At 45.4% G+C, this 16,203-nt stretch overlaps 2 protein-coding genes across 2 annotated transcripts in view; both read left to right on the plus strand.

Moving 5' to 3' along the window:
- MEGF9 (multiple EGF like domains 9) overlaps positions 1 to 13,049 on the plus strand; it is a 28,591-nt gene extending 15,542 nt beyond the window's left edge. The window contains exons 5-7 of the mRNA XM_026860683.1: positions 2,871 to 3,014; positions 3,888 to 4,160; positions 8,010 to 13,049. Of these exons, the coding sequence (XP_026716484.1) occupies positions 2,871 to 3,014; positions 3,888 to 4,160; positions 8,010 to 8,464 (872 nt within the window). The 3' untranslated portion in view covers positions 8,465 to 13,049. The remainder of the gene's footprint in view (positions 1 to 2,870; positions 3,015 to 3,887; positions 4,161 to 8,009) is intronic.
- A 2,260-nt stretch (positions 13,050 to 15,309) lies between these two features.
- CDK5RAP2 (CDK5 regulatory subunit associated protein 2) overlaps positions 15,310 to 16,203 on the plus strand; it is an 82,234-nt gene continuing 81,340 nt past the window's right edge. The window contains exons 1-2 of the mRNA XM_026860684.1: positions 15,310 to 15,352; positions 15,464 to 15,474. Coding sequence (XP_026716485.1) covers positions 15,310 to 15,352; positions 15,464 to 15,474 — 54 coding nt within the window. The remainder of the gene's footprint in view (positions 15,353 to 15,463; positions 15,475 to 16,203) is intronic.

Raw genomic sequence — 16,203 nt, forward strand, 5'->3', positions numbered from 1 at the left:
ATGTGACTGCCTGCGCAATCCTCACTTTAGCAACAAAACTCACACTTCAAAATCCAAATTATCATCAAAACTTCCAGGCTGAAATGCAGTTCTGTAATATTTATCCAGGAGCTTAGAAAGGAGTAATAATTTTAAAAAGTGTTGCAGGGTTTTTGCATGACTGGCAGCAAGGCAGAGCTCGGCAAATAATGTATTTCTGGGCAATTTCTGCACCGGTGTGTGTTCCCTCAGGGCCTGTGTGTTTGCAGCAGAGGAACGAGTGGCTGTAGTGGTGACTGTGCCCAGCCAGTGCCCTGGTCCTGCTCGGGGTAGCAGCAGGCACCAGATATGCACTCCCTGGGGATGAATTACTGCATCCATTCCTGTACTGAACTTCATGAGCTTATGTCCTACCAATATTGGAGGATATAAGATTGTACCTAAAGCTGTGCACATATCAGCTGTGTTACTGATTTGGAGCTGGGTGTGTGGGTTTTGTGAAGGAGTAAGATAATCTGCTCTTCCTTTTTCTCCTTCAATGTTTCCCCCTCGCTTAGTTTTGGAAAAAAAAAAAACCAACCACCCAGCACAGACCTTGCCTGCAGGATAGGGCTGTTCAGGCAAGTGTTCTGCTGGGGTTGTCTAGTGCTGACTGCAGCATTGCAAAGAAAAACCCTCTTTTTGGTTAATGACCTATTGTTGATTTGACAGAAATCCCTTTTTAAAAATTTTCTTCCATCTGCTTTATTTGGTGCTGGGGGTGGGGGAACCCAACAAAACCAGCACAAAGAACAGTTGATTAAAAATTAGATCTGACGTCTAATAAGTAACGCAGTGCACTAAGCCTGCTCTAGACACTGCACTTTGTGTGACCTCCCCAGCTTTACATCAACTGTGTGTAGTCTTTGTCAAATTTTCAAGGTTTCTTTTGCATTAATTCTGTACTTCGGGCTCCCTCTGCCGGCTCTGTAACTGTCTCCACACGGCCTCGCTCAGCATTGCTCTGCCCAGGAGGAATATTTAAAATTATTGGGCTGGAAATTGGGCAGCCAGAGCTCCCCAGGCAGCAGCGCTTCCTTTGACACGACCCTTGTGCTCTGTGTTGTGTTTGTGCGTTGAGTTTGGTATCTTCTTCCCAGTTGGGGTACTGTGAGGTCCGATCCTTCCTGAGGGCATTATCGGGATGGGAAGGGCTATTAATTATTAAGGCTTTCCACAGTGATACCTGATTGCAGACCCATACATGCTTTGCATGGCTGAGCAACTTGCTGACTCACTGGAAACACAGCCATTTTGCAGAGTTGGTGTAGATGAATGCAAGTAATTTCCGCTGATGGGAAAGACATTGGTCCTGAAATGACCAAGACTGTACAGGAAATGTGGGTGTGATTCCAGATTCATGCCACCATTAACACCTGCAGAGCACGGTTCAAGACACCCTCCTGCTGATTGGGCAAATTAACCTGCCACAAGCTGGTCTGTCCCGGGCATCCTGCTGAAGCAGCTGATTGAGGTTTGCTACTGGAGAAACCGAGCCCAGCAGATAATTTTCCCCTCTAACCCTGACACCTCTCCCACAGAAACCACTGGCTCGTGTCTGACAAGCTGTTGGGTGAAGAGCAAACAGTGTGTGGGAGCTGATGCCGAGCAAGTGTCCTTAGTCATGGGGGTGCTGCCAGCCCCACCACGCGCGGATCAGGCGTTTGCTGCCTGTGCTCGGCACGAGGGGCGGCTGCCGGGGCGCGCGGGGCTTGGCGGGGATGCTCGGCTGCAGAGTCATTGCTGTGGAAAAAGAAGAGTAGGAGCTGTGCAACGTGTTGGGCTCACAAGGGAGCCAAACTGTTCCAATATTAATAAGAAAATCTGCTGTGTTTTTTTTTTAACAGCCAGCATTAACCTAATTCAGGATTTTTTTCTGTGGTTAATGTTGATATGAGATTTTTCCATACCCCCGCAGCACTGCTGGATTAGCTCAGTGAATCTCCTGTCTGTGCTTATATATGCAGTTAATAAACTGCTCTGTGCTGCCCTGGTTTGTTAGAAGGTGGCTGTTGCCTTTTCACAGTCTTGTACATGGGATTTAATCATATAAGCTTCCCTCAGGTCACTGCCACCTCCACGAGGAGCCTGCTGAATTACAGGGTGTTCTTGTTGATGGATGGGCTTTTGATAGAGGCTGCGTTTTTATAACTAGGGAGATTTTTCTTTCTCTGGTCACAATAGTATCAAAATGCAATTTAGAGGGCTATTAAGACATAGCCTCTGCTAAGACACAGCATGCTGATTTTTTTGATTCAGAGGCTTCCCCAGGAAGGGGAGGTGGCTCACATGAACCCCCAGTTCCCCTCTGTTTCTCCAGGAAGATCAGGAATTGCTGCTGCCTTGTGCCTGTGACACTGCCCCCATGCTGGTGGGATGGAGCCATCTGCCCTCAGCGCAGGATGGTGGCACTTCCTTACCCCCACAAGGGGTACAGGGTCCTTACCTGCACACAAGACAGGGCAAAAGCATAAACTGGAGGGACCGCTTGTGGGAGTGGGGGATTTTGAAGCATCAAGATCCTGGCTCACTGGCACAGATGCAAACTGAAACCCCTTTCCTGGAGGACTGTTTAATATTGGCAGCATGTGTTTACCTGCACTGACCTTTTCAAGTGAAGAGCTGTGGGCCTCTCTGCTGGGGCTACCTACTTTTTCAAATTATTTGTGTGTATTTGGAGGAGGGGACAACCATCAGGTCATAAGAGGCCAGGATCATGTTTTGGCCGGAGGGTATCCAAAATCACCTGTGAGCTCTGATAATTGAGAGTGCTCCATGCAGATTCTTGCTCCAAATGTTCTGCTCCAGTTCCTACTGCTGAACGGCTGCTTGTGCTCCTGTCCCTTCCCCAGGCACCTGCCAGCACTGCCAGGACAACACTGAGGGAAGCCACTGCGAGCTCTGCAAGGAGGGTTTCTACAGAAGCACCCTCCTTGCCCACGCCTGCCATCGCTGCCCATGCTCCACCGTGGCATCGACTGGCACCTGCCGAATACGTAAGGCTTTCGTTTTGGTCTAATTCCTCAGATAATGAATGTAGCTCCTTTCAATTAAATTGCCACTCAGAGTGCATCAGCCTAGTGAGGCGTTTTATAGCCTGTGAATCTCCTGTCTGTGGGAACCAGGGCACCTTGCTGGAAGTGGCGTCTGCCACAGTGCCTCCCTGGGGCTTGTGTCATCTCTTGTGAGAGCATCTGTGCAGTGGAGGGCATCAGAAGTGCTTCGCTACAGGCTGCAGCCTGCCCTGAAGAACCTGCAGGGTTTTGCAGAGAGAAACTGCTGAGCTTGTGGCAGGCAGGAGAGGTGCAGGAGATGCCCAGCTGTGCCCTGTAGCCGTCCACAGCTCTGTGAGCACTCTTCTGAACATGTCCATGGGACTCCAAGCAGAGGTTCCCTAATCTCCCTGCTCTGTTTTCATGTAACCAAGAGGAGAAGTCATAGCTGCAATAATCATATGTAAAACTTTTTTTGATACTTCCTAAATCAGTTTTGCAATCAAGCCATCTCAGGCATTGTGTAGGCCAAAAAGTTCCTGCAGATTGCCAGCATCCCCGATACGGTTCCAGCTGTTTTCTGAAATTGGCTGTTTGAGATGGAAATGTTCAAGAGCAATAATCTATTTGCTTAGCAACATGCTGAGCGTGCTCTGTGATGCTGGTACAGAGGCATCAGAAACCCCCAAAGGTTTTTTTTTTCCCCCTAGGAGCATAGGAAATATTCAAAATTTTTCTTTTCAGCTTAAAATTTGAGATTGTTTAATACTCAGTGGCTGCTGATTTTTGTCAAGTGACTTGTGGTCAGGTACCATGGAACAAATCCCACAGCAGGTGTTTCTCTGCAATACCTGGTTTGCTTTCTGTATTCCTTAGAGCCTGGCGAAACCACCCCAAGGTGTGACAAATGCAAAACGGGGTACACTGGCCCCAACTGCAACCAGTGCGACAACGGCTACTACAACTCCGACAGCATCTGTGTAAGATGTAATTGCAACGGGAACGTGGACCCAGCGCAATCCCCCAGCGTGTGCAGGCCAGAGAGCGGGGAGTGCATCGGCTGCCTGTACCACACCGCCGGGTTCCACTGCGAGGAGTGTGAGGAGGGCTACGTCCGAGACCCCGAGGGGACCAACTGCACCAAGAAAGGTAAAGCAGGCTCCTCAATCAGTGCCGAAGCTTGCTGTGCAGCTCAGGTGGGCACAGGCTGCCTGAAAGCAGGGGAGGGAATACTGTTAATTGTTAATAGATTAGTTCAGATTCATCTGGCCTGTTGGTACAGGGCAGGAAGCCAGAGCTTTACAACACATCGGTGCCTACTGGCCTTGAAATCTGTGTTTTAGAATTAGGTCTGCAACCACCCTGATTCCGAGACTGTGGCAGGCACCTCTAGTGAACAAGCTGGAAAACAAAAACTATCTGCAGTATTTAAATGAAGATTTTCAGATTTCCATTGCCTGATATACTTGAACTCTTAGTGCCCAGTGAGTTGTCCTTATTGACTGGTCCATTCAATAGGACTGTGTAGTTCCCTAGAAAGGGTGTTTGTAAGAGATTTTGTCACTCCTCATACTCTGCAAAGGATAACTATTTTTTTTTTTTTTTTTTTTCTTTTTCTTTTCTAAATGGGGAAGCCAAGCTCAGAGAGGTGAGATCCAAACTTGCACGGTGAGTCAGTGCTGGGATTTACTGGTGCCTGCTCTGGGGCACTCTCATCAGCCTTCAGTCCCTATCTGAGACACTGCATGCAGCATCTCAGATCCAGACTAGCTCTGGTACTAAGAGAGGCTACTGGGCAGCAGGAGGACTTGTAGTAAAATGAGAGAAAATGGTTCTTAAGTTGCTTTTTCAGTGGTTATCAGGAGATTGGTCCACAAGGTGGATCTCCAGCTCCATGCATGAAAACATTACTGGTGTTATGTATTAGATAAGAGAACCCAGAGTTCAGGAAAGCATCTGGGCCCAGATTCATCCTTGTCACCAACAGAGATTTAATTCAGATCTTCCATTAGGAGCTAATGTGGTTTTCACTCCCATGCTGCTCTCTGGAGGTGTAATCACAGAGTCCTTCTCGGCGCGGGGAGATGATCAATACAAAAAAGTTGAATGCTCATTAGCTGTAACTGTACCGTTACAGGGCTGGAAACGGCACTTTTGCATCGGGTCATCCATTATCTCCCCCTGCACAGCTCTGCCTTTGTGCAAAGAGCTACATGACCTTGCTCCATTAAAATCTGTATGTATGGCTTTGCTTGTGTACTTGCAGTTTTCACCATTCAGTTTTATTTTAATGGCATTGTTGTAGCCAACTCCTGATGTGGGGAAAGACTGTCCCCTTTCAAAGGGACTGAGACATGCTCTTCTATCTTTCCTGTCTCCTTGGCACCTGTTTTTTTTCCCCTTTTTTATTAAGCAATTAAAAAGGTGTACAGTTTCTTTCCAGTTTCTTACACACAATTTGCCTAAAAATTGATATGCTGAGGTACTCTGCATTAACTAGTTTTAGGTTAAGATTTTCATAAGCCATTAGTGCATCTGAATGCCCTGGTTTTGAATGGCTTCTAGAACGAAATCATCAATCAGACTCTATTTAAGTGGTCAAGGCTGATGGAAAGCCTACTCAGAGGACATGTGGAATAACCAAAATCAGGGTTTTTGACCCCTGGGTGGATGGTGTTCCTGCTGCAATGGTGAGGCAGAGCAGCAAGGACTTAGTGATGCAGCATGGCACTGTGCCACCCAGCCGAGCATCACAGCCTTCCCCGAGAGCTGGCGCGTGGGCTGCTGGCACGGCCCTGGCTCCTGCCAGTGCTCATTCATTGCAGGAGGTAGCAGAAGCTTTGCAGAGACTGCATTTCCATCAGGCAGCTGGATATGACACATCAGAGCTGCCAAAGCAGCCCATTGACTGAACAGCTGCTGCTCTCAAGGAGCTGCTTCAGGACATCTGGAGGGCTGGCACGGCCCTGGGGAGCGGAAACAGGCATCGCCGTGCCACAGTCCAAAAGCGATGATCCACGGGTTGTCAGAGCATGGCACTGTTTCGCCGTGACGTTACCATCAGTTCCAGGAAATGTTTTCACCCCTGTCCCCCTTGCCAGCACTTAGCTGATGCTGACTCACAAATAAAGCCCAGAGAAGTCCTGTTTCCTTGCTGGTGAATCAGCCATTGTCTCTGTTCTGTTTTTTTCTAATTATAGCTCCTGGCAGGGTTTGCCAAGAATTGAGTGTTGATGAAGGAATTTGGAAAGGATGACTGAATTCCTCATGCCCTTCTCCCAGAGCTGTAACCAGGAACCTCTTGTTCCTGTCATTTTGCTTTCTACTGCAAAATTCTGCCTGTTATCCCATAGAGAAATGCTTCCTGGCATTCAGCATCCTGAGCATCCTTATCAACCTAAAGCAGGACCTGCAGATAATAGAGGAGCCGCTGCAGGGAGGGACTCTGAGCACGAGCCTAAATTAGGTGTGTGATGGCCCCTCCAGAGGAGTTTTTCTCCATTGCCTGAACTGGGAATGTGACAGCCCAAAGTTAACTCGTGGGAGTTCCCCTGAGGGCTCATGGCAGGAGACGCGCTGAATATTTCTAGCTCCTGTTGCCATTGGAGATGCAACTTAGTGCAAAATTAGTCCTTCGGAAGTGACTCTCCTCCTCAGTCATAATTAGTAGACATTCTCTTCAGGAGAGCTGGATCAATACAGCACAGCACTATCAGCTGTAATTGCTGCAGCTGTGAGTGGGTTTAAAATGAAGTTGCATTTCTATCAGAAAGAGAAATGGAAGAAAGTGGGAAAGAGGGTGCAGAGAGTCCTGAAGAGAACATTTGGGTTGATCAAGGCTTCAGCTTCTGTAGGGTTCCTGCTGCCTGGACTTCAGAATATAAATCTATCAGGTTACTCCTGTGAAGAAAATGGCTTATTACTTATATTTGGGGGCCTGATACTCAGGCTCTATGGTGCTTTCTGAGGCCTGTACCTTAACTGGTTTGAAGAAGGAGTAATGAATTTCCATCCCACTGATGAGGGATCTCAAGTGTTAACTTGTTGCTGACTCCTAGACCTGGGAAGGGAGTTATCCCACATCTGCTGGAAGGATGGTGGGTTCTTGGCTATTTTGTGCCGGTGAACGGGCTGCAGAGGAGATGGAGCCTGTGGCACGGTCTGATAGTTCCCGTGTTCTTGTCCTTCATGTGCGGACATATGCCAGCCACTGAAACCAAAACGGGATCCAAACTGGCTTCTGCTGCACTCAAAAGCTTCATAAGAACATCTGCAGTCTTTTTTTTTTTTGTTGTGATTCGGCTGCTTTCTGCTTCTGGTTATACAGACTGGGGGTTTCCGTGAGTTTTATGTACAACTTCAACATTCAAAAGCAGAACTGGGATTATTTTGCCCTTTTGCGTAAAGCAATGTAAATATTGAAAGCTGTTGCTAAACACTGTGACAACTCATGGTTCATTTTTTTAGTTTTGATCATCTTGCACAGGTAAAGCAGAAATAATCATGTTGTGAAAAAAATCCTACACCTAGTGTACTGTGAAAGCTTTAAGCTCCTGGAGTTGCTGTGTCCCCCCAGCCTGATGGTGCAGTCCATGTAGACAACAGTTGAAACTCTGCCTTTGTTAGGTTCAAAGTCCAAACTCTTGCTGAGCTTGGTAGAGCCCCATTTTCATGGGGTGAATATGAGCTGGGCTGGGTGGCTTGCTTCCATCATGAACTCATGTATCTCACACTGAATCTTGGCTACTGCACCTATCCATCCATCACCAGTTTTTTCATAGGAATGCTGCATTCAGTAAGCGCTTAGCACACAGATTTATTTATAAATACCAAACCCAACCCTGTCTAGTCATTTCTCTAAACTATTTTGAAAAAATAGCAGCTTTAACAGCATAGACTTAATTGCCATAAAAATTGTGATATTAATGTCAAATCTCTTATGTTTGTGTTTGATTCCATCAACATATTTTTATTGCTTGTTTTTTATTTGTTTTGTAGAAGCCACTCTTGGCCCAGAAACAAGGGAGTTTACAACTTCTGCTCCAAATGCCAGCAAGGAAACATCATTTTCAACAGCAGTGATAAACAGTACCTTGTCACCAACAACTATACAGACTATATTTCCTTTAAGTTCCTCTGACAATAGTACCTCTGCTTTTGCAGATGTTTCATGGACTCAGTTTAACATAATTATTTTGACAGTTATCATCATTGTTGTGGTCCTACTAATGGGCTTTGTGGGTGCTGTCTACATGTACCGTGAGTATCAAAACAGAAAACTTAACGCTCCTTTTTGGACCATTGAACTCAAAGAGGACAACATCAGTTTTAGCAGCTACCATGACAGCATACCCAACGCTGATGTTTCGGGGCTGTTGGAAGATGATGGGAATGAAGTCGCACCGAATGGACAGCTAACACTGACAACTCCCATGCATAATTATAAAGCTTAGAAGAAGTCATCCAGCTATTCCAAAGTTGGCTTAAGAAAGTTACGGGGCTCGCTGAAGGAGTATCAAGATCCGTGCCAAGGCTCCACGCAGAGGAATTTGCTCTTCAGACACTCTTACGCTGGGCATGCTGTAGTTTGCAGGTGAACAGAAAAAAGTGTAGTACATCCGAGTATCAGGTAATATGGTGAAATGTATCCAGTGTCCTGTTGTCCATAAAGATCCATAGAATTCACTGTTAAGGACTTGATTATGCTGATCTGAAAATATTCTTTTTTTTAAACGAAGAGGTTGTGGGGTGGAGAATGAAGTACCCCGTGATTAATCAGAAGCTACTTGATTTCCAACCAACCTATGTCTGCATCCTTTAGTTTGAAAAGTAGCTCATGAATTAACAGTGGATTTTCAGGAGATAGACCTCTGTAAAGGCTTCATATTAGTTCCTGATACAAATTTGTTTGAAAAGGAGGACAAAAAAAGGGAAATCGTTGACTGTACTACCAAAAGGCAAGTAGAGGAGTGAGTTGCACACTTGAAAAAAGTCACCATTATCAGTTTCCACTAAGCAGGAAAACAAATTCATTAAAATATTGGACTTATGGAAAAGACTAAGCTTTTCCCTTTCTGAGTATTTATACAGGGTGATGATGCTATTAACACATAGCAATCCATTTTTGTTTTTTCTAGAAGGAGTTAATGAACTTGTATAGTTTCTGTGCAAGGGAAGACGACAAGACATCTCAGGGTTGCCGTGTACAAATAAAAGCTAGGCTTAATACCCTACCCTGATAGAAATGGTGTGTTCTGTATATAAAATGTAATATATCTTCTTGGAATTGTATTTGTAATTATTTGTAAAAAAGACAACCAACCAACCAAAAAAACCCCAACAACAAAACCATGAGCCCATCTCCAACCTCCCCTATTCCCCAAGTCATATTTTATCATCTAGATTTTAATTGTACAGCGGTTAGTGGCGTTGTTTAAAAAGAAAAAATGAGGATTGTTTAAAATACTGTAAATTAGATGGCAATATTGTTGGAGCTGGGACTCTGGCAAACACCGACTGCTTAAAGCTTTTCTTCTAGTGTCATTGAATAACTTTCTTTTTTAGAGAAAATGTGAGTGCTCCCTACTTGCATCTGTCAAATTTTTCCATTCCTTTAAATAGAAAGTGAATACCAGTGTCACCATGACTAGGCCCTAGTAGGTGTCAAAAAGTCGGATGTACCATTCTGTTACTTGCTTTTAAATCTTTATACAAAACGCAAATACACTGTCATGAATGCATTGAGAGCCTGATCTCGATGGCCGAGCTCTTCCGAAGCGGCTGCTCATCATGTGAGTGGATCTCGCTGCCATCTCCCCCGTGCTGATATGGTGACAGGGCGGGGGGGTGTGTGTGTGCCAGAGGGCTGACTGCAGCCTCCTGGCCTCTTGAAGGGCAAAAGCAAAAATCTCCTGGATTTGGGTGGAAATGGCTTTCAGCCGAAGAGTTGCAGGAGCCAATCTGTGCTTCTAAGCTTAAAAGCTAAAAGTGCATGGATGCTTTCAGGAAATTTTATGTAGCACAAGGTGGTGGTGGTGAATCATCTGTCAAAAAAACCTACAGGGGTCTTTAGGTTTTACAGATTCCCCTGATTTTTTTTGGAGTCTGGCAGACTATTAGCAGAGGGATAACAACTAATGGGCAGCACAGCACGGGGAGACTGCAGCATGGAGCTCCTCACTTGGTACCTGCAGTGTGCACATGTGCTTTGAGGCAGGCACCGTGCCCTCCCTGTGCCGGGGAGCCGCCAGGTCTGACCCGTGAAAATCAATACCATTACTTTTAAGCAGGGCGTGAAACACATATTTCACCTAACTAATGACCAACCTCAGAACTAAAGCTGCATTGACATGCATGTTGGTGCTTTGCAAGGGATTGATGCTGAGGATAAATGAAGTACCTGCTAAAGGTCAGCAGGAGCTGACTGATGCATCCTCAGAGCCAGGCAAAAGGAAATATTTCTCAAGATGAGAAATGGTAGGAAGAATGTGGTGATTATTTATTTGCTTTCTGGTGCTGCATGGAGGCTTTTCTTACCATTGGAGACTGGGGAGGGGGGAATAGGTGCTTCAAACACATGCACAAAGATGCCATTTCTGCCTCAAAAACTTGCTGCCTGATTTAAAGATGGGGCATGGCAAGTAAGAAGGAAAAGACTTGAGGGATGACCAAGGAAAACCAGTGCGGCAGAATGAGGTATTGCGTATAGGCCTGAGCTGATGGAAAGCTCCCGTCGCCTGCTATGGGCCTGCGTGAGGCCCTGTGGTTTAGGCAATAAATTTGGCTGATGTCATTCAAAGCAATGTTACTTTTAGTTATAAAACGGAGGAGGACTGGAGGAGAAAATCTGGATATTGCTAATCCTTGAGTTACTCATCAAACTTTTACAGAGCAGAGTGGTGACAAAAAAAAATAGAAAGTTTGCTAAAAATTGTAACTATTTAGCAGTGCTGATTTAGCGATACGCTTGCACTTGGTCACTTCATAGGGTGGGGAAAGGTAATTTAGGAAGTGTTAGCTTCTGGGACTAATGCTAGCAGGCAAAGTGAAGGACAGATTGTTCACTTTAATGTTTCAAAAATATTTTTAGGAGATCTTTTAATCTTTGCCACAAAAAAACCTCTTCCGAAAATCTTTGTATGACTGTAGGCTACTGTGTAACAGGAACAGGCTTTGATTTTTTTTTCTCTCTGTACAAATAATGACTGTCTGCAAAACCAGGGCGAGTTCAGATGCTGAACCCTCCTAATCCACAGCACAGGAGGTGTTTGCATCTGCACTGCTTCTGACCTCCAAATTGCTCTAATTGCCTTGGGTTTGAAAAGAGGAAGAGGTCAGGCTGCCCTACAGTCAGCCTGCAAAGGAGGACGGACCAGCTATGCTGGGGTCTGTGGGTTGCACGTCTGGCCCCCGCAGATGTGATGTGAAGCTTGGTTGGGCAGAGGGGACCAGGCTGCCCGGGTTTGGACAGCAGAAGAAAGCACAGGATGTTCTTCAGCAAGGAAGTGGCACTGGGACAATGCTTGTCAGGTGGCAGAATAACTCGGCAGGAAAATACCAGCCGTCTCCAGCCAGCCAGGACTTTGGCACAGAGGAACAACCTTTATAAAAGGAGGTCAATGCCTCAGCAAAGAAAGAATAAACAGCTTCGTGTTTGACTTTAGTGATGTGAGATTAGATCTTCCTTGTGCTCTCCATCAATCATGCAGCTGTTCCCTGGGCACCACAGGAGGTGAGGAAGAAGCTGAGCTAGTTATAGCTCCAATTGCCTTAGGCTGGCCCCCCTGTATTTTGAGGGGGTAGAGAGCTCAAACATCTGTGCCAGGGTACTAAAGGCCGCCAGGACCACTGACCTGCCACGTGTTACAACTTGTCATGACACTTCCCAGATGCTGAGGTTTGCCTAACGCCACGCTGGGGTATGGGCAGTTAAACCAGAAACGGACTTACAGGCCTGCATTGAGGCCCAGCTGGGAAGCTAGCAAGACAAGGTGGGGGGCATCCAGGTGACTTCTAGGGCTGATGTGGCAGTACTGGTACCTGTAGTATTCCTGAAGGGCCACCATGCATCAGCTTCTAACTGGGCGTGCTGCCGTGTGGCTGCAACAGGGAAAGGCAGCCGCTGGCACGGTACAGTAGCTGTAGAGCAGAGAGAAGGTACGACAAGGCAGGTGAGGGTTGGGTGAATGTGGGAAGCCAGCTCTCAAGGCACAATCCTCAAGGTCGTGAGGGCCCTGTGGACCCAGCTGGTCTGGATGGGGTGAGTTCAGTTCCATAGTCACGTAACTGAAAGCGAGAGGATATAATGGAGCAGATAAAGGGCAAAAAGCAATGATGTGTCAAAGGCATGGGGCAGCCTGGATGGGTCACAAGTTAGGAGAGCGTTTGGTGAGCACAGAGTGCAACAGACATGCAAAAAAGTGGTTGGGTTAATGTGAATGATGATCTTGAATCTTATGAACCGCTGTAGCTAGAAATAACTGCATGGAGCACGAGCCCTGGGGAGCTGTCAGATGTCATCCATTGGAATGATAATTCCCTTGGACCGGGCTGAGCAAACTTAGCACGCTGGAAGCCATTTCTGAAAGAGGAAGGGATGTATTCAGCATCCTTCAGGTACCCTGGGCCAGTTAACTGCTGCTATACGGCATCTTTAACTCAAATGTTACATGCAATGTAAATGTGGCAGAAAGTTTGCACAGTCTCCTTTAAATAAAGGATATAAGATTGAATCCTAAAAATACATTTCTCTTTAAAGTGAAGTTTAAAAATGAGCTCCCACAGGACTCTGCTCTTCATATGTCAGAGGAAAGGATTAAAATAAGAAAAATGTGGGCCTTAAAAGTTGTACTTGCTCCCAACTGAAACCCATCAGTCTTACTACACATCCAAATAAGGAGTCTCCTAAGCATATGCTATGCTTACAAATGCATTTCTAAAAAAAAAAAAAAAAGTGTATGATTTGAATATATGTCAGAATTTATACAGAAGAATGTTATTTAAAATGAATAAAAATAAATGTATATAATTTGTATCTATGCCACTTGGATTTTTGCATTTGTTTTTTGTTCATTAAAGTTCAGCAGGAGTCTTTCCACTGATAGCAGCCGGAGCTGGATTGAAACCTAAAGAGCTGAATCTGATTCTCATCCCAGTAGTGACATTTGTTCCAAGAGAACTATTCCTTCATTATACCCCTCTATGTGAGATGAGAACTATGGCACAGAAATGTTTTTTAACATCAGATATTCATAAGTACAGTTGACATCCTATGTCAGATAATCCATCTAAAAAAATGAGCCCCGTGATCTCTTGTGTCTCCTTATTAACCATTCCAGCTTTCAGCTACTTTCATTAACATGTTTGGTGGCCAGACAGTCAATGTGTATTTCTGCAGTATTGTCTGTAATATTCACATGCATATATTTTGTCAGAGATGTATGCAGTCATTAAAAATGAAACCTACAGAGCAAAGCTAGAAATTGGAAAAGGATATGGTATCAGATTTTTCTTCATGACAACAATGGATCTTTCAAAGGAAATTTATATTATCAGATACTCTGAAATCCACATCTGCAGTGTCAATAGTTTTGAACAATTCTGATAGTCTCTGCAAAAGGACCTATGGAAAACTTGCATTTCATTTTCACTTGTTGGTGTTAGGAAATTGATTTTTTTGGCACAGAAGCAAATGCAAATGCTAAAGGCTAGTCTTTTTTGCTGAATGTTATGTCTAACTCTTTGGCCCTTATTAAGTAAATAACTTGAAGAGATGTTAAGTCAGCATCAATTAAGTGAGCAAACTTGAAACTTAAGCATTTGTTCAAATGTTTAACTGAGCCAGAGCTACACAAGGGCCACACTGGTGAAATTCCAGAGGGTTTCTTGAGACCTGATTCGCATTAGCAGAACAGTTTGATTGTGTATGACTTAGCTTTGGAGGAATTTTGCTCTGAACTGTAACAGGAGGAGACATAACTGAATGCTGAACCTGGTTCCCAGAATGGGGATTTGAGAACAGGGTGGCAAGGAGGACTCATGCTCAGCAGACAGTGACATCCGTCCTCCTTGTGCCACCATCGCACTTCAGCCCCATAGCACCGAGCAGCTGCTTTCATCCTGCTCCCTGGGAGTTTGTGGTCAACGCAGCCATGCCGCTACACTCACCATAAGTATTTATTTTCCCAGACTCCCTTCAGTACTTTGTTTCTGAGGTGGTAAGGATCTCAGACTGCCTTGTAAAGCAGGAAAGTGCCATTCCAATATGATTTCCTGATACGAGGATTTAGCATCATCTCCTTAAATGTTAAGATAAGGTTAAACAACATTAAGCGGATTATCAGAATGCAAGTTGTTAACTGCTCCTAAAGAATACATTTCCCAGCCCTTTGCAGGTTCTTGGTGCTCCTACAGATTTTAAAACATTGGGCAGTGCAGCAACCCAGAGAAATTTTCCTTCATGTCTGTCTGTATATACATGTATATATCTATATGACTTTGTCCATCAGATAATCGTTTCATGAAGGGATAAACTTAAGGAGGGCCCTGCTGATTTCCTTTTGAAAGATAGTATGTTGGGACATAAACCATGGCTCTGCAGACACAGAGGTGCCATGCCAGCCCACAAGCAATGAATGATTTGTGCTGTACTTGTGGCTGATGGATGCTGATTTAATGGCATGCATCAAATATGTAACGTCTTACTGTAACCTTAAACAAGAGCAAATTGGTATCATCCTTTCAGTATGTGGATTCATTCATTTTATGAAGATCCGCTCTGTAAACAAGTGAAGCCACATTAGATCCTGGTGCCATATGGCAGACCCGATTTTGCAAACATAACTTCAGTTTGGCAGAAGGAGAGGCCACTGCAAAAGGGGACCCAGTCACATAAGGTGACGTCTCTCGAGGGCCATGGAGGAGTTGAAGGGACTGAACATGTCTTAGGGTCATCAGACCCCAAATGCAAAGCATTAAGTCATGTTCAGTAGGATAGGAGGCGAGATTAAGTTGTGCTTAGTTGTGCTAAGCAGTGCCTGGCATTTCCTGGAAGTTTGAACACTAACAGCTGCTTCATCATGCACTTTTACACATAAAACTGAAAGACAGAAGTCAGGGTGGGAAGCGCACCATGACCATAGACATGGCTGCAATGGCCACTACCACCATTCTAGGGCATGTTACGGGCTTACAACTTTCATCTGTTCTGAACAGGAAGCAGAGGTGGTGCAGGTACGTGGAGAAAATGGAGCTAACACAGCACCATGACAATTTGGAATAATAAAACCACAAAATTAACATGGCCATGGTCAGCCCTTATCTGTGGCCTATTTACTGGTCAGGTAAGAATCCCCTTGAGACAGCCCAGGTGACAGTGAGCAAGTGAAACCTGACACACTCTCTACCGAAGAGGAAACCAAATCTAACGCTTAAGCACGTGGTTACTCCTGCAGATGAGAGCCAGGTAAGTGTCTTGCTGGAACAGAGTGTCCTCACATTACAGGTAATGCTGAGAGTAAGTCTTAGCACAATGCGCTGGTTGAGCTTGTAAATGTATTTTAACATGTATTTTTAACTGCCATAAAGTATTTTAATTCTACTCACAGGTTTCCAATACTGAATTAAAAAAGAGGGTGAAGAGCATGAGAAGTAAGATGAGGTTTGGAGCTCCACCTGCTCCCGGTGCCATCAGGCCAGGCCAGGCCCTCCTCTGTGCTCACCTGCAGGGCCAGCAGTGCCTGGGAGGGGAAACGGGGACAGTATTCAATGCAGTTTAACATTTCCAACTGCTGATGTTCTGAAATGTTCAACATCATTGCATCTTCTCCCCCAAAAAGCGGGAGAGCTGCAACACTGAGACGGTTTCAAAATCAGCCTGTTTCAATACAGGACGGATTACGATAGCAGCTGGCTTCCTGGATTTTCACCTCTGCCAGTTACAAAATACTGACCAGAATTTGAAACTAAAGCTTAATTATTTCTCTCGCCCAGTCTGATGGCGGTGTGGCGCCGTGGAGGACATGGAAACAATCAGCTCCAGCGGCTCTGCCAGGCCTGGCTGGAGCTCGGGGTCCCGGCACACCCCAGCAAAAGCTTCTTCCAAATGCGTGTTTCTTGGAGCAGGGCCCGAAGGCACCGGGGACAAGGCGGGAGCCGCTCCCCCTGGCCGCCGACCGGCCCCGCTCGCAGCCCC

Source organism: Athene cunicularia (genome assembly GCF_003259725.1).
Source record: "Athene cunicularia isolate RWA chromosome 17 unlocalized genomic scaffold, athCun1 chr17_part1, whole genome shotgun sequence".
In the NCBI taxonomy this organism is placed as follows: domain Eukaryota; kingdom Metazoa; phylum Chordata; class Aves; order Strigiformes; family Strigidae; genus Athene; species Athene cunicularia.